We start from the raw sequence: 23,930 nt of genomic DNA, 5'->3' as shown, positions 1-23,930 counted from the left end.
ATAGATTATTATTATAATAGACTTAGAAGCTAATAAGAGCTATATAAGTATAAGTATAGTTAAACGATTATACGAGTATAAGACTAAAAAGAGAGTCCTATATCTACTATAGATAGTAGATAGATAACTATTAAAGTGGATTACTATAGAACTTAAATATATTCCGCTAACGATTTTAGGATATCGAGAAAAGATTAATCTTAATATTATATATATACTAAGATATAANCGAAAATTATAAATTAGTATTTAGATTAAAGATTACGTTCGTTTATTAACTTCTATTAAGATAATTAATCTAAATTACTATCGATAATAGACTTTATCTAGACTACTCTTCTATATAAATCGATCGAGTTAAGTCCGTTTTAGATAGAATTTAGATACGAGTCGAGAGTCTCTTTCGACTAGAATCGACTCGTAGAATCTACTATCTTATAAGAGCGATTAAACTAAGAAGAAGTCTAATAATTTCTCTAATAAATATATTAAGTATAGAAGATAGCGAGAGAGAGAATACGCGTCGCGTAAGAACGATAAAAGAAGTAAGCGGATCGTTATTAACGCGAGATAGACTTTAATATAAGAGATAGAGTTTAGATTACGACTAAGAATTAGAATATAGATAGATTAAGTAGAAAGTTATCCTATTAATTAGTAAACTCGTTTCGAATCTTAGAAAGAGTAGGAAACGCGTATAAACTAGAGTTATTAATATTAATAAAGATATATCTAATAATATCCTCTAATCGATTAAGAAAGATATCCGAAGACTCTCTTTTTAGATAAGTAAATAATCTTCTATCGGTAATTAAAGTTAATAGCGAAGTAGAATAAGAAGTAGAGAAGATATTAGTAGTAAGATAAAGATAAGAAAAACTATAATATAGAGTAAAGTAGCTAGACTAGAACGATAATTCGGAATAGTACTTAACGTCTAACTTTAAGAATACGCCTTATAAAGTAAGAGATTATTATATAGCGAACCCGAATAAGCTAGATCCGTCTTAACGCTTGAAAGAATAGATACGAAACTAGGAAAATAACGAGACTTTAACGAAGTACGAAGACGACGATAAGTCTAAGAATAGACTTACTTAGAGAGAGAGGTAATATTACGACTATAAGTATAGATAGACTAGATCTAACTAGATCTAGTCGGATCTAACCCGACTCGACGATATATTCTATATTAGTTAATATCGCGCTAAATAAAGACGAATCGTAACGGATCGATATTATCCCGAATAAGATACGGAATAAGCGTATATCTCTAATTAGTTATAAGAGAAGAACGACTTAGTATATTAGGGCCTTAGTAGGAGTAGTCGCTATATAAAAGTATAGTATCGTACCCTTTCCTTCCTTCCTTTCTTCTTTCCCTTAGTCTAGTCTCTTATTATATAGAAATATATATCCTTAGAGTCTTCTCCATCTTATATATGCCCTACCGTCATAATATCCATATTATCTATACTTATAGGACTAATAATAATAAAGTTAGAAATTTGATAGAGTTATATTGTCACGGCCGTAAGCATAGACAGACCAGATCTGACTAGATCTAGTCAGATCTGACCTAACTCGACGATATGTCCCATACCGATCAATACCACGCTAAGTACGGACGAACCGTAACGGGCCGACGTTATCCCGGACGAGGTACGGGATAAGCGTATGTCTCTAATTGGTTATATAGGAGGAGCGACTTAGTATACTAGAGCCTTGATAAGGATAGTCGCTATATAAAAGTATAGCGCCGCACTCTTTCCTTTCTTCCTTCCTTTCTTCTTTCCCTTAGTTTAGTCTCTCGTTATATAGGAATATACATCCTTGGAGTCTTCTCCATCTCACATGTGCCCTGCCGTTATATATATTCTCTTATATATCTCTTATATATCTAATTACGCGTAGCGCGTATCCTTAATTAATATATAGTTACGAGATCTAGTATTCTATTTTATATTATATCTATTGATTATAATAATAAGATATATAAAAGGTAGAGAAAGCTCTAAGATATATATTCCTAAAGTATAAGAGACTAATCTAAAGAGAAAAAGGAAAGAGAGAAAGAAAGAAGCGTACTAGCGCTTATTTATATAACGTATATATTTATTCAGCTTTTCTCTATTAAGTCTCTATCTATTACGTAAGCTATCTACTATATAAGTTATTAAATATATAAGTTATTTATTACGTTATAACTATTATATTAACTATTATATTAATAATATAGAGAATATAACTCCCTCCTCGGCCTGTTGACAGCTCTCTGGTGAGAGAGCGGTGTGCCTTCTGCGTTCTGGCCGTGCAGATCACCACGACCCGGGTCTCGAACCCTTCAGATCCTCAGGCACGACCACGAGTCTAAGCGATCCGTACTGACGACTATACATGGTTGATAGGGCGACTGATCCTTCCCGTCATCAAGATCTTCCACCGCATCGTGTCGATCTGGAGGCCTAACCGCGCCGCCGCCGTCGCTGACCCGTCCGACCCCTTGCCCCTGACGCCGACGACGCTGCAAAGCACGCTGTGGCCATTCATCTCGCACTGCTACCTGTCACCGCCGCACCGACTTACGCGGTGGTCGCTCGACTGTCTCGCGGTGCACCCAGAGTTCGAGAAGCGTGGACATGGGCGGGCGCTGGTCGTATGGGGTCTGGACCGCGCCCGTGAAGAAGGTATCCCAGCCGTCGTCATGGCGGCCGCCGACAAGGAGCGGTTCTACCAGCGCTGCGGGCTGACCGAGGTGGCGGGCTGGGCCAACGACGGTGTCGATGACCAGGGAAGAGTCAATCCCTTGAAGGGCCGCATCCGGGGTGGGTGTATCCTGTATACGCCGGTGTCGGAGGATGATGAGTGGGAGAGAATGCATTCCAAAAGGGAGTGACGTTCTGGGTGATCGCACGGCGGCGGCGGTGTCTGGAGCTTTGTGCCCTTCACCCTGGCGACCTTAGGTGGACAACCATGATTCACTGGCGTTTCCTGCTGGCCTGGGCTTCTCCGATCTCGATGGCCAGTCACATATACATTTTCAGAGGCTCTCCCAGTACTCTGCCTGTCGGTGTATCGCCTCCTAACGACCATAACTGACATGGTCAACACTGGGCGTCTGTGTGCGAAATATACTGGATCGCAGGAACAGGAAATCGCTTGGTATTCGGGCTCCTCGTAAGAGTACGCGTCTGAAACCAAAACCAAAGCTGCGATGAATATCAGCGCCGAGCCAACATTAGGAGACTGATCGACTCTCCCAGATGCGAGAGGCTGATCCTCAACCGGGGCGAGACACCTTCTGCGTTCGAGATTACGTTGCTGGCCCTTTCTTCCCACTTGTTCCAGTCCGGACCACGCGCCTCACTTACGCACTGATCTCTTATCACCTTCACTCCCTCGACCCGTGATGTTAGGGCACCAGTTGTTGCGAGCCCCCGATTCCACCCCTTCCCTCTCTTTGTTCTTAAAATCTTTACCCCTAACCCAGTCCAAGTTCTGGGTATCCCGTAGGACGAGAGGTCAACCGTCCTATTGTCTCTCTGACTCTTCAATTCAGTCCCATCCGCCTCCAGAGATACGTCCCGTCCCGCTTTTCTCGTTACTGCAGATGCAGAGCTACTACCAGAAAAAACGTCACGGGACAGCTTGGAGGAGTGATGCATCGTGATGATCAGCGGCGCGTTAGTTCTGAAGCCTTGGGAAGACGTGCCGAAGTACCCCGATCTCAAGGCGTGGCATCCGATCAAGTCAAGCGTGATGCTCTGCGGAGATACTAGATGGGGAGAGCTCGAAGGAGAAAAGAAGCGGGATGGATTGTTTGATTTCGAGGGCTTTGGAATGATCCACGTGGCATGTTAGTGATATAGATGAGTGAGAACGTCGGAGGTGAGTAGGCCGCTGAGGAAACGGCACCGCTCCGTCCCAGGTTTGCGAGCCAGGTCCAAGTCGTGAGGATAGAGCGTTTATTATTAGTCTCTTCCAGCAAGATGGACACTTGTTCTTGTCGGCTCATACACGACAGCAATCTAAACCGTCTACAACGTCGCCTTATAATTGTTGCTTGGGGAAAATGCTGGAGTCGCAGCGCATCGGTATCTCCTTGTTCTTTCTAAACCCGCATTTGTCAGGTATCCGTGTCGAAAGTCGGACGGTCGTTCATGCATTCTTCAGCCAGCCGGAAACTGACAAGCACTAGACCAGCCAAATACCACGAGGCCCTCCACCCACGCTCCGTCATCGAGTCAATCAGTTAAAAGTTTATCAAGAGAGGAATTTCTCCATCTCGCGTGGTAATCAATGCTTGGGAGAAGAACGTATATCTGTTCTCAGATCCTGGCTGCGGCTCGGGTCATAAGATCACCGACATCGAAGACCTGTACAGAAACCACACCTGAACCTTGGCGCCGGGGATATTTCGACGCGGTGATGTGGTAGTCATGATCGTCTTCCGTGGTGGAGAATCAGTTTAAACCAGGATGTCCATGAAAAGCCGGTCGCTGGTTCCCAACTCAGCGTAGGGAAACCCCCAAAAGTGGTCCATGGTTCCTTCGTCCTTCGGGTCTATCCAAAATTTTGTTGGAGCTTCGCTGTCCTACGAGGCATCAAATGCTGGCGGCGGCGGACTCTGATCTTGCCAGTACGACCTTAAACCTCCCCTAGGCGGTCGCTCTCCTCTGGACTGGTCTCCAGTGACAACCCAGGTCGGTAGTGATCGGCTCCAGTTGCTCCGCCCTTGGATAGCACGGGCGAGGATGCGGGGTCGCGGACAGGCTCGACAATAGCACGGCTTTTCTGGATGAGAATGTGGGAGAACGTATTCTGCGGCGAGTAGTCTGCGGTGATGCCGAGTTCCCTGAGGCGAGCGGGAGGAACGCATGGACGTGGGGATGTATCCGGGGAGAAAGACAAACCTATCTCCCTCGCAGGCCCTACAGACTTTGCCTTTGTGCAAGAAACTGGCGTCAAGCGACGAAGGCTCAGCTTGCCGGGCCATCGTCCGAAGCGACTGCAGAAACGAGGAGACTCCAAGCCACTCCCTCCACGCGAACGACCGAGGGCATTTTCCGCAACGGCAAGTATCCTCAGTTTGTCTGAAAACGAGAGCGTGGCCTGGATCTTTGAGAATATCGGCAAAGACGAGATCCTTGGAGAATATGGTCTAGGAGGGGGCGCCAATGGTAACGAGATGGACCGCTTCGATATCAGGAATAGAAGTTCAGAGACTGCAAAGGTGCTTGCATACAGTACCGGTCATCCCGACGAGTTTGGCATTGTGCCTGAAGACGCACCCTTTTCTATCACCAATACACTGGGCACACACAACCCTCTCATCCGGTCGGATCTCACGTACTATATCAATGGTGGTGGAGGAGGTGTTTCCTTGGTGGGTAGCATCAATTGGTGCTGCTCACTCGGATGGGACGACTACAAGAATAACATTGCAACATTGACTGGGAACGTGATCAATGGTTTCTTGAAAGGACGGTGATAGATGGAGCTGCTAGATGATCTACACAGTGGCAGCCTGTCAGATCTACTGGGGGTTCCCAGTTCTCAAAGACTCCAAACGATTACTGCTTCAGCCGCTGTGGCATTTGACCAAGTAAATGTCTTCAAAACCTAATTGAGGCTTGATATACCCCTAAGAAACAATGCCCAATTTCGTGATGCTTCTGCATGGTTGCGAAGGGGTCAGGAGCACTCCACATGCGGGTTTCTCTTACATCCGGTCTAATGCAAAGAATCAGCCTCTGGTCGAGAGACCTAAAGAAATTATTATTGCTGAAGCCATTAAGATCTCTAGGCAGATGTAGGCGCTTTCGACCATTGTTGTTATCGCTGTCAAACAACAACACCATGTCGTACTTATTTCGGTCTGACGTCAATAACACATCCGATAAGGGTGAGATTGCCGTTGCTATACCTAAAGAGTGTAAGGCGGGTGTGGTTGTCAATGAAGGCCCCGATTTCCATATCGAGGTTCAGATGCTGCCGGTTCCAAAGCCAGATAAGACAGCATTCTGAAGCTCTTCTCAATGCAAGAGATATAATCCTACCCCCCTTCACCCATGGTCCCAAAGGGGATGCTCATTGCTTTTAGGCCCAGATGAAGTATTGATCAAGCTCAATGTGACCGGCATTTTTTTTTTCAGATCTCCATTCCGCCATGGGCGACCTGGGTACTCCACCTATGTCGGCGTTCGGCGTGCGATCTCCGGGCTCCGAGGGAGCTGGAGTTGTCGTCAAAGTAGGCTCGAATGTGAAGAACTGGAAGGTAGGCGATCGGGTAGGGATGAAGCCTAGACGGTCAGTCTATGATGACTACGACCTATGCCTGGACGATAAGGAGACTTATTGCTGAAAGTCGGTACTCTATGGTCTTCATAAGACAGGGTAAGTTTGCTCCCGTTGTTAGGCGCAAGTGTCCCGGTGTCAAGGCTGATGCTCAATAATAGGACGTATCAACAGTGCTCGATCTCAAAAAACCCCACTGTAGCGGTCAATACCCTGCTGATCTATTTCACAGATATGTCACTTGCCCTGCGCATTATACGCAAAGAATTCCTAACGGAGTGGACGACTACGCAGCCGTACTAATTATATGCTCGGCGGGAACAATATATCGCGCCTTACGTCTAGCGGGGTTTAAGCCCAGCAATTAGGCCGTTTTTCTGGGCGGAAGTGGCGACGTAGGTATTCAGAGCGTATAGTTAGTGATAGTAATAGAGCTTCGACCGATTATAGTAGATATAGACGACGAGAAAGAGAAGCTCGCCGTAGCTCGAGGGGCGAAAGCCTTTACCGATTTTAAGCGTGGCGATAACCCGATCGCGAAAGCCATCAAGATCGCAGATAGTGTCGGAGTAGATACAGTGATTATTACGGTAGGTAATTCTTATCCATCCGCGATACCGTACACGGGCATAAGGGTCGGTGCTGTTATGATATGTATAGGGCTCCGTAAGTGATAGCATCTTCTTCATCCATCCAAATCTCCCCCTCTCTATCCCCTTCTCTCAGGATTTAAACGGGACTAAGCAAAACCGATAACTAGTACACGACATAGAGCTCACTATCGGAGGTCCAGCTACTGGATTCATTTATCAAGGACTGACTGTGCGCGGCTCAGTTGTGGGCAGTAGAGCCGACATTACCACCGCCCTTCAATACGCTGCAGCTGGCAAGATCTCTGGTGATCATACGGTATATCCAATTGACAGATTCCCCGAGGCGGTGGAAAGGATTAGAAAAGGTGAAGCGGCTGGAAGAGGTGTGGTTGTATTCAACCTTTAGTGATAGAAATCTGTGCATTTTAACAGGGTAGGCGACCTATTTAAGATGCACAAAGCCATTCGGTTACTTACTTGGGTAAATCGCCCCTCGTAAAGGCAGATGTCAAAGACAGTATTTCGAAATAAGATATCTCGAGTTTCCACAAAGGATGACTGCACATGACGACGATATCCATGTCCTTGTCTGGAGGGCATGTTCTTAGTGTGCGATGGTGGTCATGTTTCCGATCATATCTCTCCACCACGAAATTAGTAGCAGCGAAACTGGTGGCTTACTTGGATAGTATTGATGTTAATTGGAAAATTATAACTTTCCACATTTGCAGGTCCCTTTTGTAGGCTATAGAGGGCCAAGGTGATGTTTTTCAGCACTCGGAGTGGAAGTCCGAAAGGCCGTTTGGCCTCAAACCATGACCGGCGAACATTCTCCGAGCGGCTGGCCATATGAACGCGTCATGGTGGAAACCTTTGCTCTTGTCTATATTGTGCATAAGAATATAACACGATTACCAGAAGACCTCCCTTGAAGAAAACCGAGACCTGGCCAGTCCTAACCAGTTCTGCAACAGGGCAGAACCCTGCCCGGATCCTTTTCGGCTCTAGCTGAGCTGGAGTGGATTGATTTCTCGGCCTTACTATTGTGATAAGAGTAAGGAATTTGAGGTCAACTACTCAGCCAAACCATCGTAAGGGACGGGAGGCTGTATAGCAAACTCACAGCGCCTGCGAATCACAATGCCGTACTCGAAATCCTAGACGGAACCCAACGGTCCACTTCTCCGACTAGGAGCTGCGAAAGGCTCTGGAGCTGCTGGCTGCTTGGAAAGGATCGGCACCGCCTGCAGCGCGGTCATGAGCAACAGGACGGGGAAAGTCGCTCAACCTAGCCCATCCGATCAATCTGGACGTGAGGGAATAGAAATACGGAAAGTGAGGTGCTTGGAAGGAAGATGATGGTGCCGGTCAATTGCCGGGACCACAGTACGACGCGATTATCGCCCTGAATCGTTGCTGATAATGTGCCGCCTCTACTCTCCACTACTGACCGCTCAAGCTCCACAACTAATGCGAGTAACAAGCCTTGATACCTCGAGGGCGAGGCAGCCCTGTGCCCAACCGCCAACCTGGCTCGTCCGAGACAGGGTGAGCCCCTCTCCAGTGGGAATAATCGCAGCGATCATCAGCGTTGACCTCTTGAATGGCCAGGTGGTTGGAGCGAAGGATCTTGTATCAGTGTTCCCTTCTTTCAGAAAGTGTCCCCGTGCTTCGATGCCTTGCCTGTCTCGAACCTCGCTGCCGTCCAGCGTCGCATCCTGGGTCCTGTGAAATACAACAAGGCAAGCAGCAGATAGGAGAAGAGGACAACCATGGACAAAACTACGAAAGGCGTGACATATCCGGCTGACAACACCCAGGGGAAGACGGCGTATGAGATCCCGAAAGCCGCAAAATTCTTGACACCGTTCAGAACCACGAGGACCGCATCCGTCCGTGCCTCATAGACGTCCAGAAAGTAGGTGAATAGTATACTCAGACATCCAATGAAGCTGAAAAATGCTGGCGGAAATCGCAGTCAGCACGAAATCGTCCAAGAAAAGCACGGAACACGGCCGTTGACACTTACAGCCGAAGGCACCTGCCATGGGCCCTAACCAGTGGCAATGATGAGCATTGCAGGCACCAAAAAGCGCTGTCCCCACGATCCCCAAGACTGCCGGCAGTATTGTGAGGATAAGACGCTTCTCGGGAATCACATCACGTCCGGACTCTGCAGCGAGACGCACGGTCCTCATCTCATAGACATCCGATAGATACCCACAAAGGAAGATGGCGGTCAAGACACCGATGAATGGTGAGAGATTGGCAAGCCCAGACTCCTTGACATCGAAGGAGTATACCTGCTGGTAAGAAAATGTTGCGACAGTCTGTGCAGGTGGGTTAGTCTGCTGGCACGGAATACCCAGAGTGATGCTTCGAGGGTTTGCACCCCGTGTAATGGTATGCACTGACCAAGAGGAATTGTGAACTCATCAGTCCGAGAGCTGCCCAGATTGTGGGAATGAAAACAACCGGATGGAGAATGTACGGAAATGGATACAGAAAAGCGGACCAAAAGCTGAAGACAAGTCAGACAATTAGTCCATGCACGGGCGACTTCGTTTGCAACGCACCTGTGAACTTTTGGCCGGCCTCCTCCACTAACGCTCCAAAAACGCAAGTTGTCGAGCAGTCTTCGCTTCTCAGTGCTAGATGGATGATCCCTCGTGTACTGAGTCTCGGGGTAGAACAGAAACAGGATACATGTGCTGGTGAGCGTTGCAATGCCCATGAAGTATTGAGTCCAACGCCAGCCTGCAGCTCTAGTTGAAGATGTTCGTCAGCTGTATAGGTTCGTCTTGTTTCGCTTCGGACCACACTCACTCAAAAATGTAGGCACCAATCAGCGGACCCAGCGCGAATCCAGACCCTTGCCAGACCACGATGAAGGTGACCACTTTCGCCCTGTCTTTCAAGAAGAAAACATCGCCGGCCACTTGAGGACCAAGAGTCTCTGGCGACGAATAGAAGAATGACGACAAGATTCGCGCCCCTATCAGAGATCCGAAACTCGTGGCCTTGGCCCCCCAGAACGCCATACACGCGGCCGCCGTGGCGGTCAGCACAAAAGTGAGGCGAACACCATAGCGGTTTCCAATCGCTACCCAGACAATCGATCCGGTACCGTACATCAAAGCGACTGCTCCGATGAGGTATGTCGTGTCGGCAATGGGCACGGAGAATTCGGCGGAAATGCTGTACAAGGCGGATCCATTGATGAGCGCATTCGCTGTACCGAGAAAGATCCAAAGGCCGAGAGCGTTGAGAAGAAGCAGCTTCTGAAGAGCCGGCCAATTGAGGGGGTCGTGCACATCGGCTGTGGCAACCTCTGCGACCTCGACATGGCCACCTTCATTCACGTTGGCGGCATTTGCCTCCGAAATCTTCTCGTTTGGTGGTGTTGACATTGTCTGTAATCGCGAATCTCAAAACAAGCAAGTGGTTCACTGTTCGAGCATGGTGAAGAAAACACTCGCTCTTGACTATTTTATATCCATGTATCCGCCCCTATGCCGGGCTCGGTTGGGGACCGGCTCTACACTGGTGTACCGATCCGAATCCAACGGGGGTTTGGGTGTGAGAAGAAAGCAAACTTTGAACAAACTTGGGCGAGTACTGATCCGACTTGTCGTTGCGGGGACCCCGTGTCGAAGGAGAGAACACCTGTGGGTTGCCAGGGACGTTCCGTTTGTAATCAAGAGAATCCAGACTTTGGACAGATTACAAGCTAGCATGGCTTGGGAAAAGCCCTTCAGTGCCGGGGACCTTCGGGACAGGCCTGCGTTCACGATCGCAATCCCCCAGCTGTCCAAGTCCGACAAACGCGGAAAGAACGGGCATCCAGTTCCACCAGGGTGTGAAGCCAAAGTTTTCACTCTGATGGTTTGAAAGGTGCCGCACATGCCAGGGCAATGAGAACTCGACTCTCGTAGAACTACCCTTTTTCTAGTTTACTGTCAGCTGGAAGCTGTACACTTTGGTTTCCAGTCTAGATCCTGAGCAGCGATTTCGCGTTTCCCCAGCCAATCTTGGCCCTTGTGGCCTCGCTCATCTCCAAACCATCGAACCACGCCCCAATTTCATCATAGTCTTCGTAGGGGTAGTCTACGCTATACATAACTCGATCCTCGCCGCAGACCTTGACGGTTGATGCGAGGGCGGTATCACTCATCACGCCTGCAGTAGTGATCCAGAAGTTCTCTTCCCAGTACTGCTGTAGAGGTTTCAAGCAGGGGACATTGTCCCTTTTGAAATGCCTCAGGCGATGGTCAATTCTATACAGTGAGTGGGGAATACCCTCGCCGCAGTGTCCGATTATGATCTTCAGCTTTGGGTGACGATCGAAGAGACCTGAAGGAAATAATTAGTATCGAGCCATTTGTTCCACCGATGTTCGACTTGCCTGATATCATCAGACGGATAACGTGAGCAGCTGTCTCTGCACCAAATCCCCACGGGCTTCCTGCAAGATATTCATAGCCTTTATACACTCGCATCTGGTCTGGCGGGGGAGGCCGCGGGTGCAAATATAGTGGAACGTCCAGTTCTTCGAGTTTGGCCCAGAATGGTGCGCATTGAGGTTCATCCAGATACTGCACGTCGGTGCTAGAGATGTTGGAGAACCCATTGATCAAGACCCCGACGCAGCCCAGATCACGGACGCATCGCTCGGCCTCTAGAGCTGCTGCTTCGGGATCCTGCATCGGCACACAGCCGAACACGCGAAACCGCTGGCTGTGGGGACCTGTACGATAGCGTTGGTATAGTTCGTCGTTGACTTTGCGGGCAAAGTCGACGGCTGTAGCTTTGTCTAGGATCCCTTCGATGCCCGGCATGGTCAAGGACACCACGGTGAGGGCAATACCAGCCCGATCCATGGCTTGGACTCGGCTGCCTATGTCGAAGAGACGATACTTGACGTCTGCAACATAATCGCTGACGACATTCGGAAGCTCGCCGGTGAACTTCAGCGGGGGCAGTGTTGTCGTGGGATCAAAAACAGTTGTGCCTGCGGCTTCCTCGAGGGCAATCTTGAGAGGTGCTCGAGTTGCAGGGGTGAAAGTAGGTCGGTCAATAACAGGCCCAAGGGTGTAGGGCGTCGACATGGCGGAAAGGCGTGAACTTCGTGGAGGAAAAAGCCACTGACAACGACACTCAAAGTGTAGTGTTCACTTTCGCGTCAGGGGTATCAATTTACGTCTCCCTGCAATTTGAAGGGCATTATAAGGTTCCCACATTGGCTTGGTCCTTATCATTCGTCCTGGAAAGCGGTGTTTCCCAAGGTTGATTCATATTCCGCCAAGACTTCGAGGCTAACTGGAAAAGGAAATGCTGCTGTAAAAGTGTGGAGGTCCGGATGAGAACAAACTGTGGGGAGCGGGGAAGCGCCCCTTGGAGCTCGCAATCCCGCGGGTTTCCAGTGGCCACCTCACCAGCTTGAGGAAAGTGGGTCGAGAGGCTTGTCGCTCAGTCCGACCTCGTGAGCTTACGAAAACGTGCCGATGGTTGAAACCCCGAATGCTTGTGGGACCAACTCGGTTGATTGATCTATCGAAAAGCAAACTCCCTAGGTATGTGGATAGGGACGCGGCAGCGATGAGTGCCGCAGTGTCCCAAGCCCTGGACTAACCTGCCTTTCCCAGGTTAGGGCAACAATGCTATGTTGTATCCAAGGAGATTTAGACCTCACATCGCCTTTTCAGGCGTGGGTTCTGGTGATACATACAGCTTTCCGCTGAAGCAGATGCTTTGGTACACCCTTGTCTGTATATGGCCAAAATCTACAGATTCGGATACATGCTATGGATCAATGACATTTGTTTCTTGCCTCTTCTACATTCTGCTCTGCCCTTGCAACGATCAAACTTAGTCAATGACCTTCATTGCGATTTCCTTTGCAACAGTCATCAAATCTGACTTTTCCCAGGGACCTGCCTCCTCAGGCGGGACGGTGTGCTTGTACAGCGATCCAATCTTGCAAAGCACTCCCACCAGGCCTGCACCACTTGTCCAAATGTAGACCTTCGCATATCTGCTCACGATCTTGACGCTGAAAAAGGTGCCAGGAGGCACATATGCCGTCTCACCGGTATTCACTCTGGCCAGTGTAGCTTGCTCAAGTAAGATTTCAACCGCTCCCTCCACAACCGAAAATGCATGGTGGACCGAGTCAAAGCTCATCTGGTTTGAGAGAATGGATGGTTCATGCCAGGATGATCCTTCGAGACAGCCAAGCTCAAATCTTCCTGCCGCTTCCGCTACTCCAGAAAGTGGGCTGCAGACGAGGCCGCCGATGAGATACCTCGGGCCTGTACCTGCCTTCAGAAAATATGGCCTGACGTCGCCCGGCAGGACATCCTTCTCATCGTCCCACGGCTGAGGAGCCACGTATGGATGGTCCGGCACTCGGATGACATCAAATGTTTTAGCTGCCTCGAGGACCTTGGGGAAGAGGACTTCGGAGACCTTGCGGTCGTCTTCGACGCGAAATAGGGGTCCCGAGTATGACTCGCCAATGACGCGGAAAAAGTCTTCCCAACCGCCAGGCACAATCAGACTTAGATACTCGGTGTAGTCTCCGAGGACCTGATATTGATGCACAATGTTCGGAGGCACACTCGCGTAGTCGCCGGGCCCAAGTGTACGGCACTGATCGTCAGCCCAGACGTTGATGAAGCCTTTCACAACGAGGAAGATGTCGTGGGCATCTCGATGGTAATGGAATCCGATGGGGTCGCTCCCGATGCCACCCTGTCCCAGCACGGCGAAGGCGTTGTGTGTTTCGCGGCCTGTGACCAACAAACGGAAGCAGGACTTGGTTGATGGGAGGTATATCACTTCTCCACACAGATATTCTAATGTGTAAGGTTGTCCAGGTTTTCCCGGTGGCACTCTTGAGGCTTGTAGAAGCTCAGGCATTGTTGGTGGATGGTCTTTGTGGTTTCCTTCAAACAAATAATTTAGAAAAGGAAAAACGAGAAAAAAAAAAAAGCTCAAGAACGAGAAGTACACAAGTATAACTACGGTGGGCTTCATCAAAAGTGGCGAAGTCGAGTGGGATCTCAGACAGCTGGTAACGTCCGAGTGCAGCCCATCCTAGCTCACGTCTTAGTTCACATGGTGGGACGGGACAGCTTCGACAAGAAATATCTCGGGAGGACAATTGCCCCTGTCTGGCATTGATTGGAACTCCAACGGGACTTGTGAAGCAATGAGGGACATTGTTCCGGAGAGGTAGGCCACGTAGAAATCCGCATGACCACGACATGACCAGCTGCAGGGAAACCCCACACCGTGCCGAGTAAAGGAGGAGGATGAAGCAGGTATCGAGCGCCACAAAAGCCCTCCCATACCCTTTGACCTGGTTTCGACACACTGCGTCGAATATCGGCAATAATGGACACATTACCCTCTCTTGGAACATCCTTGGCGGATATTATACCTCCCACATATGGCATCTACGCTCCTTTGTTGATGAAAAACACCGACGCCATTCGGTCAACGACCCGTCGGACCTATGCCTATGGCAAACACCCACGCCAATTCCTAGACTTGTACAGTCCCTCATCAGAGAACTCTCGGCGTCTCAACAACCATTCAGTTCTCATTTTCCTCTACGGTGGCGGCCTGGCTCGCGGCAACAGGGTGGATCCTGATTTCGCTGAAGGACTGTCGTACGCCAATGTCGGACACTTCTTCTCAGAACAGTTGGGAATCCAGGTAGTAATACCAGACTATCGGCTCCTGACACATGGGGCCACCTTTCCCTCTGGAGGAGAAGATCTAGCCCTCGTGGTGGAATGGGTGTCCGATCATCTGTCAGGCAACCGACGATCACTAGACGTTTTGCTCATGGGACATTCTGCGGGCGGGCTTCATCTCGCAACGTATCTGATGGCTCCTGAGTTTGCCAGCAGGCGGAACATATTAACTGGAGAAGGCCTTGGAGGCGCAAATTTAAAGGCTGTCATATTGCTCTCGGTTCCGCTCACTTTTGAGGACGCCACAGGTACGCGGAGGGAGAACTTTGAGACTTACTACGGAAAGGACTTGGCCCGACACTCACCGCTGGCGCTGTTGGAGGACGGTTTGAAAGGCGAATCTCTCAACTACTTGATGGATGTTTCAGTGGCTATTTTGACTTGCTCCCTCGATCCCGAGGTCGAGATCTTGGCACCCACGGCAGCTTTTGTGAAGGCTTGGCAACACTCCGCTTTGTCTACACAGCTGGCAGTGGTGAAGGTGGATAGTCACAACCACTTCAGTCCGGTGTTGAGCCTTGGGACCGGAATCCCAAGAGAGGAATTATGGGGTCAGCAGCTTATAGATTTCATCATTGGAGCTTCTGAGAAGGAATCAGCTTGATAGAGACCAGCTTAACCCACAACGACGGTGAGCGGACAAAGATAATGACTCGGCTCAGCGGCAGCCACCAATGCATTGATCCGAGAAATTCCTGCATCAAACTTTTCGGTTACAGCGTGATACTAGAGGCATGATCCGCATAGACCGGAGGTTATAATATGGAGTTATGCGGCATGTGCTGCACGAAGTACTGTGCTCCCTAGAGCGAGGAGACCCGCGCGTTTCCGTGTCCAGGGAGGTATCGGAGCCTTTCCCGGCAGCCCCTTTTCCCATCTTTGTGACAGGGTGGAGCAATGCTCCACGACAAAGTAAGGTTTGTACGTGATGGCTGTTCAAAAGATGGTCTGGGTCTAGATCAACTTACTGGTGTTGGCGCTGGCAGGTCCCACGGTCCCATGCCACACGGATCGTTGTCGCAATGAAGTCGGCAAGATAATTATCGGCGTCCCGTAAAACACTGTCTGGTAGCTTCAAAGATCTATTAATGACTTTGACTTCCACCAGGCCTTGTACGTGCCTCAAGCCTCATTCAATATGGCAGGTCTCCCTAATCAACCGGAAGACTTTGCGACTACCGAGCACTCAACATCATACCTGTCCACGCCGAACGGTGTCCTAGATAAGACCAAGGACGGTGCTCCTGCCAACGGGGACAGGCACGATGGCCAAACTTCTCAAAACATTGATGTCGACGTTCTGATAGTCGGTGGCGGATTCACCGGAGTTTACGGCATTCATCATTTTCGCAAACTCGGTCTGACGGTCAAGGTCCTCGATGCCGGTTCTGACTTTGGCGGAACCTGGCACTGGAATCGATATCCAGGGGCTCGGGTAGATAGTGAATCCCCATACTATTCACTCACCATTCCTGAAGTATACAAGGATTGGTACTGGAAAGAACGATTCCCGGGATACGAGGAACTGCAAGAGTACTTTGAACATGCTGCAAAGGTTCTTGATTTGAGAAGGGATGCGATATTCAACAAATTTGTAACCTCTGCTTCGTACGACACAGAGCAGGGCAAGTGGAGCGTGCACACTGCTGATGGAAGCACGGCCAAATGCAAGTATCTGGTGATGGGCACAGGTTCGACATCAAAGGTGTACTATCCAGATTTTCCAGATCGGAATAAATACAAGGGTCACCTGATTCACTCGGCGCGTTGGCCAAAAGAAGCAGTGGATATCAAAGGCAAGAAGATCTGCGTCATTGGTTCTGGGGCGACCGGTGTACAGATTGTACAGACTCTGGCGCGCGAAGACTGCCATCTTACCGTATGCGTACGGACACCAAACACAGCAATCCCAATGCGGCAATACAAGATGACCCGGGAAGAACAAATATCGCCAAAATGCTTCTACCAGTCCATACTGATGGGAGCTCGAGACTGTTGGGGAGGCTTTCCTTACAATCCAGCCCCAAAGCACTGGACAGAGGCTACACCTGAAGAGCGCCAGACATTCTACGAAGAGCTTTGGTTGAAAGGCGGTTTCAGCTTCTTCGTCTCAAATTACATTGAACTGCTCAGCGATAAGGAGATCAATAGAGAGATTTATGCGTTCTGGGTCAAGAAGACGCGAGCTCGGATTCAGGATCCGGTCAAGAGAGATATCATGGCGCCGTTGAACCAGATGCATTGGATTTTCACCAAACGGCCGTCACTGGAGCAGGACTACTACGAAATGGTGGATCGGGACAATGTAACGGTACTGGACTTGAAGAAGCATGCGATAGAACGGTTCACCGAGAAGGGCATCGTCTTCTCCGGCGACAAGGAGCGAGAATTCGACATCATCGTTTTTGCAACCGGCTACGATAATATCTCGGGCAGTCTGTTTGACGCTGGACTAGTCGACACCGACGGAGTAAAACTGACGGAGAAATGGAATAACGGCATCTATACTTACCTGGGGCTCATGGTCAACAAGATGCCCAACATGTTCATGACCTATTCACCGCAGGCACCCACTGCCCTTTCTAACGGTCCGCCACTGATCGAAATACAGATAGAATGGATAGGCAAGGCCATCCAGAAAATGCGCGAGGAAGGTGTGAAATACATTGATGCCCAAGCTGCTGCTGCTGAGCGCTGGAGGAATGAGGTACACGCCATTAGCAACAAAACACTCTACCCAGAGACAGACAGCTGGTTCATGGGCGCAAATATACCGGGGAAACCACGAGAGCAGCTGATCTATCTCGGAGGCCTGAACGTCTATAACAAAAAAATAAGCGACGCTTTGGACGGGTGGAAAGGATTTGATGTCGTCAAAGAATAGCCGAAGAAACCATAAAATACACAACCTGAAGTATAGGGAAGGCTGCCTATAGATATAACTTGAAAGAATAAATCATGATGTCCTTTTCCAACTCAAACAGGCATTCATCTAAAGCAGAAGATTTGTGCTGGGACCTAGTAGGGCATTTGTAGCATTTAATGGCATTGTGGTTGCTCGAGCAAATGTGACGACAGCTCAGCGTGAGTCCTACAGAAATACAGCTCCACCGCCAACATTGAGCATCTGTCCAGTAATAAACTCAGCCTCAGGACTCGCTAGATACATAAATGCATGGGCGACATCTTCTGGAGTGCCATTCCTTTTGACCACCTGAAGATCCACGACCTTGGAAAGCCAAGGTTGCATTTCTGGGACCGCTGTGGTCCGTTCGGTCGCAATCATTGTGGGTGCGACGAAGTTTGCCGTGATTCCCGGGCCTGCCTCGACGGCGGTTGCCCTCGTGAAGGCCGCAACTGCACCTTTAGACGCCGTGTATGCAGAGAGTCCAGGCTCTGGCTTCACGATTGTTTGACTCGAGGTGTTGATGATCCTTCCATACCCGGCTTTTTGCATGTGTGGTAAGACGGCCTGGGTCAGAAAGAAACAGCTGTCCATGTTCACCTGGAAAATCCTTCGATACTCGGCCGCAGTCGTCTCCAGTAACGGCCTTGCAGGATAAATCCCGGCCAGGTGTGCCAGGATGGTGATCTTGTCGTATTGCTGAACAATGCCGTGCACGAGTTTATGGACTTGGTCTTCTTGCGTCAGGTCGCATGCTCGAACAGACACCCTTGCACCATGCGAGCTTAAGTGGGTTTCAACTTCACGCAGGCCTTGGTGGTCAGTGTCCACCAAGATGACCAGGGCTCCCTGTGTGGCGAAAAGGTCTGCCACGGATTTGCCAATTCCACTTGCTGCCCCTGTGACGATGGCTACTTGGCCGCTGAACTTCAATAAGCCCGCTCGGGTAGGAGCACTGCTGTCTCTTAGGCTTGAGGTCATGATGGAGTATTGTATTCCAAAGAGAACCGCAGTCAAAATCGACCTTTTTATGTGCTCTCACGATTGGGAAAAGATGAAGATATAGTCCACTACCTCGACACCAGAAAGCGGCGGAGAGTATCCAAGCTTGGAGCACTTGGGGGCAAGGATACCATATACTGCCCCGCCATCAGAGTTCACCGGCTTGAAAAGGCAGCACCTCTTCCCACGAGGTCGGCCTTGACACGGTGGGACCAACATTGGCTGGATTATAGCAAGGTTTGATTAGTAAAAGTCCTTCGGAAAGAATTTCACAAGCAATGATACCGCAGGAAGAACGGTACACATCACATATGATGGTCTTGGTTTCTATGGTACTATTGTCCATCACGGTAGATGAAATGAACGTCAGGCCCTTGATACCCCGAGCGCGTCATATATAGCTGTCACATATGCCTTTGTGCGAGCCGAGCCCAAGAACGTCATCTCCAGCTTGTTCATGACATATGAAATGGTGATTTTACGCTCCAGATCCATGATCACGATTGAGCCGCCAAATCCACCCCAGGTGCAGATTCTTCCCGAGGGAATCCAATCGATCCATGTACCCGCCGAGGGTAGAGCGAAGCCTGTGCCCCAGCGAATGGGGGCCCCGAAATTCAATACCTGGTCAGTTCCGTCTGCCTGAACCTGGAAGATCTGATTGATGGTGGCTTCAGACAGAAATTCCTGACCATCCGGGGCGCGGCCGTGTCTCGAAATGACAGACAGGATTCGATTTATGCCCCTTGCGTTGGTGTGACCATTGCCAGATCCAATCTCGGCCTTTCTGAACTCCAAGCTATTGGCAAAGTCCATCTCCATCGCAGGATTGGACAATGTTTTGGCCATGATTGAGCCAGGCTCCATCGGCGGAAAGTGCATTGGAGGAGGGAATATGTCGCTCCTGCGTGGCTCATCCCGTTCTTGGCACCCCAGCTGAAAGTCCGCTCCAAGCGGGGCCGATATATCTTCGGCAATGAACCGTTTGAGACTTTTGCCAGAGACTCGTCGCACAACTTCGCCATTCAAGTACCCAGACGTCAGCGATTGATATCCCGATGCCGTACCTGGCTCCCACCACGGCTTCTGCCGGGCGAGGAGAGCTGTGAGCTTGGGCACGTTGACCAGATCCTCGATCACTAACGGCTGATCCCATCCTGAGAGACCGGAGGTATGGGACATGATGTGCCGGATCTCGATATTTTGCTTCCCATTCGCAGCAAACTCAGGCCAATACTTGGCTACCTTGTCGGTCAACTTCAGCTGCTTACGGTCTGCCAGGAGAAGTAAAGCAAACGACAAGATGGTCTTGGTTGCTGAGAAGACATTGACTATCGTGTCACGTTCCCACGGCTTCGAGTGGTCAAGGGTCGTAAATCCTCCCCAAAGATCAAGGACATCATCACCATCGATGTTGACGACAATCGATGCGCCCAATTCTTCGCCAGACTCGAGATAGTTCTGGAGAAGTCTACGGACGACTTCAAATCTTTCTTGACAATGGCCGTGAACAATGACCTCCATGGCGGACTCTGTCAACGATTCCCAAAGAAGACTCGACGGATCAGTGTAGAAAGTTGGATTGGGTACAACTGCATCGCTTCAGACACGACAGATTTATGTGGGAGGCAAGGTGGAGCCGGGAGAGTTCCTTCATTGCGCGTCCTCGGGAAGTAGCAGAGACTCCAGATTCAGTGGGACTGTACAGACAAGCTTCTATGCTTGATCGAGATCACAATACGCTTCTTGGTCCTACAGGAATGAGAGGCGACCATGCGATGGTGGGTTGAATGCCCTGGTACTTGGTGCCGGGGTTGTGTTAAGGTTTCCACAAATCTGGTAATTTCCATGCACGGAAACCCGCGCGTTCCGTCTCGGGGCAGCCATCATCATCGCCACATTCACATTCACTTCACTTTTCCCGCCCGCGTGCATTGCTCCTACTCTCCCCTCTCAGAGAAAGATGGAATCCCGCGGATTACCTGATCGGAATGGTTCGCAGAGACGCCCAGCATTATCCCGTCGCTCAGTAAGTCCAAGCTTGATGTGTTGAGGATCGAAGACTGAGTCAAGTGCTGAGCGTAGTGTGACCAATGTCGCGCCCGAAAGGTCGGTCTTTCCCCTCTCAGACGGAACAAACAGTGAAAAGTGAAGATGCAATTCTGACAGAGGGCTTAGATCGGTTGCGACCGAGCTGTGCCGTGCTCTCATTGCATCTCGGTGCGGGCTGAGTGCACTCATAGCGCAACTCGAAGCACCCCCTTGACTTCCAAGCAGAGGGTTTTGATATCAACCGAATAGTGAGTGGTCTCTTCGTGCTAGTGTTGGAGTCTCCTCGCCATGATGCTTACTCTGTTTCGACCAGCGAACGCAAGATCGATAATCTCGTCAAAAACGTCGATGAAATTCGACGTTTGCTTGCAGACACTGCCGCTGTAAAGTCGAATGCAGACCAGCGCGGCAAAGCTGGATCCTGGCCTTCGAGTTGCAATCGAGACGTACAAGAAGCCCCTAAAATGCTCCAATCTGGGCCTGCCACTGCTGGATCAAACGCTCAATGGGAGCACTCGGCCCACCTCATCGACTTTGTCAAAGACATAGTGGAGGAACGGAGGAAGACTGTGCCAGGAGACAGTGCGACCATGGCCTCCTTGAGACGCTTCGTGCGGACTGCCGAAGATCAGAAGATTTTCCAAACGCCGGTGATCTCAAAATTCACGGGGGCCAAGCAGGAGGAGGATGTAACCCTACCACCTGTCGAAGCAACAACAGCGGTCATTCGATGGGCGAGAGGTTGGTTACACCGTTTCACTGTATCCGAAGGGACTGATTGACATCGATCATAGACCATGCTCAGATTGGCACGATGAGATGGGTCTCCCGAATACTTCCTCTCGAAAAGTTTGCAAAGGTTTGCCAGAAATTGTATTTTCCCACGGGCGATCACGACCTCGTCGACCTCGTCGTTGGCAACGGCTACTTGTCTTATATGTTCTCCGAACATGCAAATCTTTCCGGCCTGCAGGAACACAAGGATTATGGGTATTGCTGTCGGAGCAACCTCCGCAATGCTCTCTTGCGCCTACCGCTTCTTCTGAAACCATGTATGGAGACCATCGCCGCTCTGACAATCGGCGTGAGTTTCCCCTTGCAGTATGATGCCCTGTCAAGTTCGCTGACTACCAACGGACCAGGCGGCCAGTGCGATTGAATCCTCTCAAGCAGCCATGGCTTGGAGCTTCATCTCCGCTGCTTCCAGTCTTTGTATAACGCTACGTTATCACCGCGCTCCAGCCTCTGACGATCTGCATGATGTACCTCAAGCGGACCGAGAGCGCCTCTTCTGGACAATTTACGCCATTGACAAGGCCCTCTCTCTCCGACTGGGTCGGCTTTCCAACATCCGTGACTCTGAAGTGACATTGTCGATAGACCAGTGCGAAATTCGGGAAGCGAAGCTAGGCAGAATACAAGGCCAGATATATGAGCATTTGCATAGTCCTGAGACTCCCAACAATGCGACTAACGATAAAGAACGAAGTAATGCCGTCGAAGTCCTAGCAGAGGCAACACGAGATTTGATCCGACAAACAGAAGCTGAAATCTCGGTATGACACGCCCCGACAGGTTTCGTTCCACACTGATATAGATGCAAGGATGCCTCAAGACAGCTTAGTGCTGTTGACGAAGAGAATATACGCCTTGTGTATCTAAAGGCCGAGCTTGTGTGCCAGTCCTCTGTGCTTACATGGATCTTGCATGCTGCACCCAGCCAGGGGGATGCTACGCATAGCCCGTCAGACGAGTGTGTTGCGGCCGCGCGGTCTGTCTTTCAGTTCCATGCAGAGTTCCTCCGAATGGCACGGTTCTTGAAAAATGATCCTTTCTTGATACAGAGGTATATGAATTGGTAAGCGACACTGAAGTATCGTCCCGTTCGAGCACTGGCCCACAGAGCTTCTGACCATGTTTGTGAAGGGCACTTCTAAATATTCCATTTGTGCCGTTCAATATCTTGTTGACTCGCACCCTCCAACAGGTTGATGACGCCGACATCGCTCGCATGGAAGGCTTCACCAATTCGTTGCAGCTGGAAACGGACATTGGCGAAGGGATAACTCACCCTCACAGCCTGTACAAGCTCTTGTGCCGGGCCGCACAGTGCTACATCGACGAGCATGCTCAGTCCAGGACTTATGATCCGACCTTGACTGAGAATGATGTGGCTGAGTTCAGCGAATTCGAATTTAGATATATGGGTGGCGACGGTCATACGACACCAGGATGGTTCGACTGGTACAACCCCGATCAATACCCTGATACATGGATGAATCAGGGGTAGCATGATTAGGTATATGTGTTTGGGTTCCCTTCTCCATCTTCCAGCGATACGAAAAGAGTTGAATTCAAGCAACCTGCGCACTAAATCCCTAGCTCACCACCTTGATACTTGTGAAAAGTTCAGCAGGCAACAGTTTGAGGAACTAGCCTGCCGCTTTTACATTTAGCTGCAACTAAAAAGATACAACAAAACGTACAGCCTAACTAGCCACAGAATCCAAATCTTTGTTCAACGAGTTTACCAAACAAGGACCGTAACCCCGTCGCAGCCGGCAGGCCATTTGATTTCCACCTCATCGCCCTGGGGAACCACCTCACCGCCATAGATACCACCGGCAATTTCAGAGCAAGGGAAAGATCCATTTACAGGAGCCAAAGGACCAGATCCGGCTTGCCACGTGATGCGACCGCCCTTGATCACATTGATGGAACCGAGATGCTGGTCACGAAGGTTACCAGATGGTCAGGAGCTAGAATTGGCGTTGGCTGGGGCGAGGGAGGCATAGAGTTGAGCTTTCTTGGACCCGCTGAGGGTAGAGGTCAAGTTGGTGAGGTCAAAGACGAGTTGGCACTGTTTACCAGCGTATTTCTTGTCGTTGTCGAAGGTGACAAGGGTGCTAATGTCGCCGCCGTTGTTGTTGGAGCTACGGCTGACAAGGCCTTGGGCTGTGTGGAACGCAACAGCACCGGTGGCGGAGTTGTATTGGCTGGTGTAGTTAGAGTAGATGGTAGCGACAGGTTCGTTGGCGTGGGCGACCAGAGGGGCGTTGGCAATGAGTAAGGAGGTGACGAATACGATAATTGCTTTTCCGTACGGAGTATATTGTGGATTGAATGTTGATCACTCAATAAAGTGGAAGTATTGTTATCTTCCCTAGCTACTATATTCCGGTGAATTCTGACCGAAACATATATAAAATTAAGGTTACGGGATCAATCTTAGTACGAATTCTAGTCGAATATTTCGACGTATTTCCTATAGAAAGACTCTAGCTTATAATCGAGTCTATTATCGAATATAATTAGTTC

The 23,930-nt window shown here is 49.7% G+C and overlaps 12 protein-coding genes across 12 annotated transcripts; 7 read left to right on the top strand and 5 right to left on the bottom strand.

The window, feature by feature from the left end:
- Window positions 1–1,592: 1,592 nt before the first annotated feature.
- Window positions 1,593–2,896, top strand: AYL99_12085 (hypothetical protein; the record flags this gene model as incomplete). The annotated part of the gene is made up of 2 exons (XM_018843567.1): window positions 1,593–1,662; window positions 2,409–2,896. 2 exons carry the CDS (start codon window positions 1,593–1,595, stop codon window positions 2,894–2,896), a joined length of 558 nt encoding a protein of 185 aa, XP_018687114.1.
- Window positions 2,897–4,843: 1,947 nt separating this feature from the next.
- Window positions 4,844–5,491, top strand: AYL99_12084 (hypothetical protein; the record flags this gene model as incomplete). The annotated part of the gene is made up of 1 exon (XM_018843566.1): window positions 4,844–5,491. One exon carries the CDS (start codon window positions 4,844–4,846, stop codon window positions 5,489–5,491), a length of 648 nt encoding a protein of 215 aa, XP_018687113.1.
- A 678-nt stretch (window positions 5,492–6,169) lies between these two features.
- AYL99_12083 (hypothetical protein) lies at window positions 6,170–6,600 on the top strand (the record flags this gene model as incomplete). Its single annotated transcript, XM_018843565.1, has 3 exons — window positions 6,170–6,277; window positions 6,368–6,396; window positions 6,459–6,600. The coding sequence occupies 3 exons, from the start codon at window positions 6,170–6,172 to the stop codon at window positions 6,598–6,600; spliced, it is 279 nt and encodes a 92-aa protein (XP_018687112.1).
- Window positions 6,601–8,541: 1,941 nt separating this feature from the next.
- On the bottom strand, window positions 8,542–10,300 carry AYL99_12082 (hypothetical protein; the record flags this gene model as incomplete). The annotated part of the gene is made up of 5 exons (XM_018843564.1): window positions 8,542–8,852; window positions 8,920–9,220; window positions 9,306–9,411; window positions 9,467–9,655; window positions 9,717–10,300. 5 exons carry the CDS (start codon window positions 10,298–10,300, stop codon window positions 8,542–8,544), a joined length of 1,491 nt encoding a protein of 496 aa, XP_018687111.1.
- A 581-nt stretch (window positions 10,301–10,881) lies between these two features.
- On the bottom strand, window positions 10,882–11,998 carry AYL99_12081 (hypothetical protein; the record flags this gene model as incomplete). The annotated part of the gene is made up of 2 exons (XM_018843563.1): window positions 10,882–11,243; window positions 11,311–11,998. The coding sequence occupies 2 exons, from the start codon at window positions 11,996–11,998 to the stop codon at window positions 10,882–10,884; spliced, it is 1,050 nt and encodes a 349-aa protein (XP_018687110.1).
- Window positions 11,999–12,758: 760 nt separating this feature from the next.
- On the bottom strand, window positions 12,759–13,811 carry AYL99_12080 (hypothetical protein; the record flags this gene model as incomplete). Its single annotated transcript, XM_018843562.1, has 1 exon — window positions 12,759–13,811. The coding sequence occupies one exon, from the start codon at window positions 13,809–13,811 to the stop codon at window positions 12,759–12,761; it is 1,053 nt and encodes a 350-aa protein (XP_018687109.1).
- A 477-nt stretch (window positions 13,812–14,288) lies between these two features.
- AYL99_12079 (hypothetical protein) lies at window positions 14,289–15,257 on the top strand (the record flags this gene model as incomplete). The annotated part of the gene is made up of 1 exon (XM_018843561.1): window positions 14,289–15,257. The coding sequence occupies one exon, from the start codon at window positions 14,289–14,291 to the stop codon at window positions 15,255–15,257; it is 969 nt and encodes a 322-aa protein (XP_018687108.1).
- Window positions 15,258–15,791: 534 nt separating this feature from the next.
- AYL99_12078 (hypothetical protein) lies at window positions 15,792–17,537 on the top strand (the record flags this gene model as incomplete). Its single annotated transcript, XM_018843560.1, has 1 exon — window positions 15,792–17,537. The coding sequence occupies one exon, from the start codon at window positions 15,792–15,794 to the stop codon at window positions 17,535–17,537; it is 1,746 nt and encodes a 581-aa protein (XP_018687107.1).
- Window positions 17,538–17,744: 207 nt separating this feature from the next.
- On the bottom strand, window positions 17,745–18,539 carry AYL99_12077 (hypothetical protein; the record flags this gene model as incomplete). The annotated part of the gene is made up of 1 exon (XM_018843559.1): window positions 17,745–18,539. One exon carries the CDS (start codon window positions 18,537–18,539, stop codon window positions 17,745–17,747), a length of 795 nt encoding a protein of 264 aa, XP_018687106.1.
- A 387-nt stretch (window positions 18,540–18,926) lies between these two features.
- On the bottom strand, window positions 18,927–20,084 carry AYL99_12076 (hypothetical protein; the record flags this gene model as incomplete). The annotated part of the gene is made up of 1 exon (XM_018843558.1): window positions 18,927–20,084. The coding sequence occupies one exon, from the start codon at window positions 20,082–20,084 to the stop codon at window positions 18,927–18,929; it is 1,158 nt and encodes a 385-aa protein (XP_018687105.1).
- Window positions 20,085–20,551: 467 nt separating this feature from the next.
- On the top strand, window positions 20,552–22,902 carry AYL99_12075 (hypothetical protein; the record flags this gene model as incomplete). The annotated part of the gene is made up of 7 exons (XM_018843557.1): window positions 20,552–20,589; window positions 20,804–20,860; window positions 20,926–21,353; window positions 21,407–21,696; window positions 21,755–22,168; window positions 22,217–22,470; window positions 22,539–22,902. 7 exons carry the CDS (start codon window positions 20,552–20,554, stop codon window positions 22,900–22,902), a joined length of 1,845 nt encoding a protein of 614 aa, XP_018687104.1.
- A 435-nt stretch (window positions 22,903–23,337) lies between these two features.
- On the top strand, window positions 23,338–23,682 carry AYL99_12074 (hypothetical protein; the record flags this gene model as incomplete). The annotated part of the gene is made up of 1 exon (XM_018843556.1): window positions 23,338–23,682. One exon carries the CDS (start codon window positions 23,338–23,340, stop codon window positions 23,680–23,682), a length of 345 nt encoding a protein of 114 aa, XP_018687103.1.
- Window positions 23,683–23,930: the final 248 nt, after the last annotated feature.

The sequence above is a fragment of the Fonsecaea erecta genome, assembly GCF_001651985.1.
Source record: "Fonsecaea erecta strain CBS 125763 chromosome Unknown Scaff30, whole genome shotgun sequence".
In the NCBI taxonomy this organism is placed as follows: Eukaryota; Fungi; Ascomycota; class Eurotiomycetes; order Chaetothyriales; family Herpotrichiellaceae; genus Fonsecaea; species Fonsecaea erecta.
The sequence above is the reverse complement of the archived record's forward strand: the minus strand, read 5'-3'. Positions and strand labels throughout refer to the sequence as shown.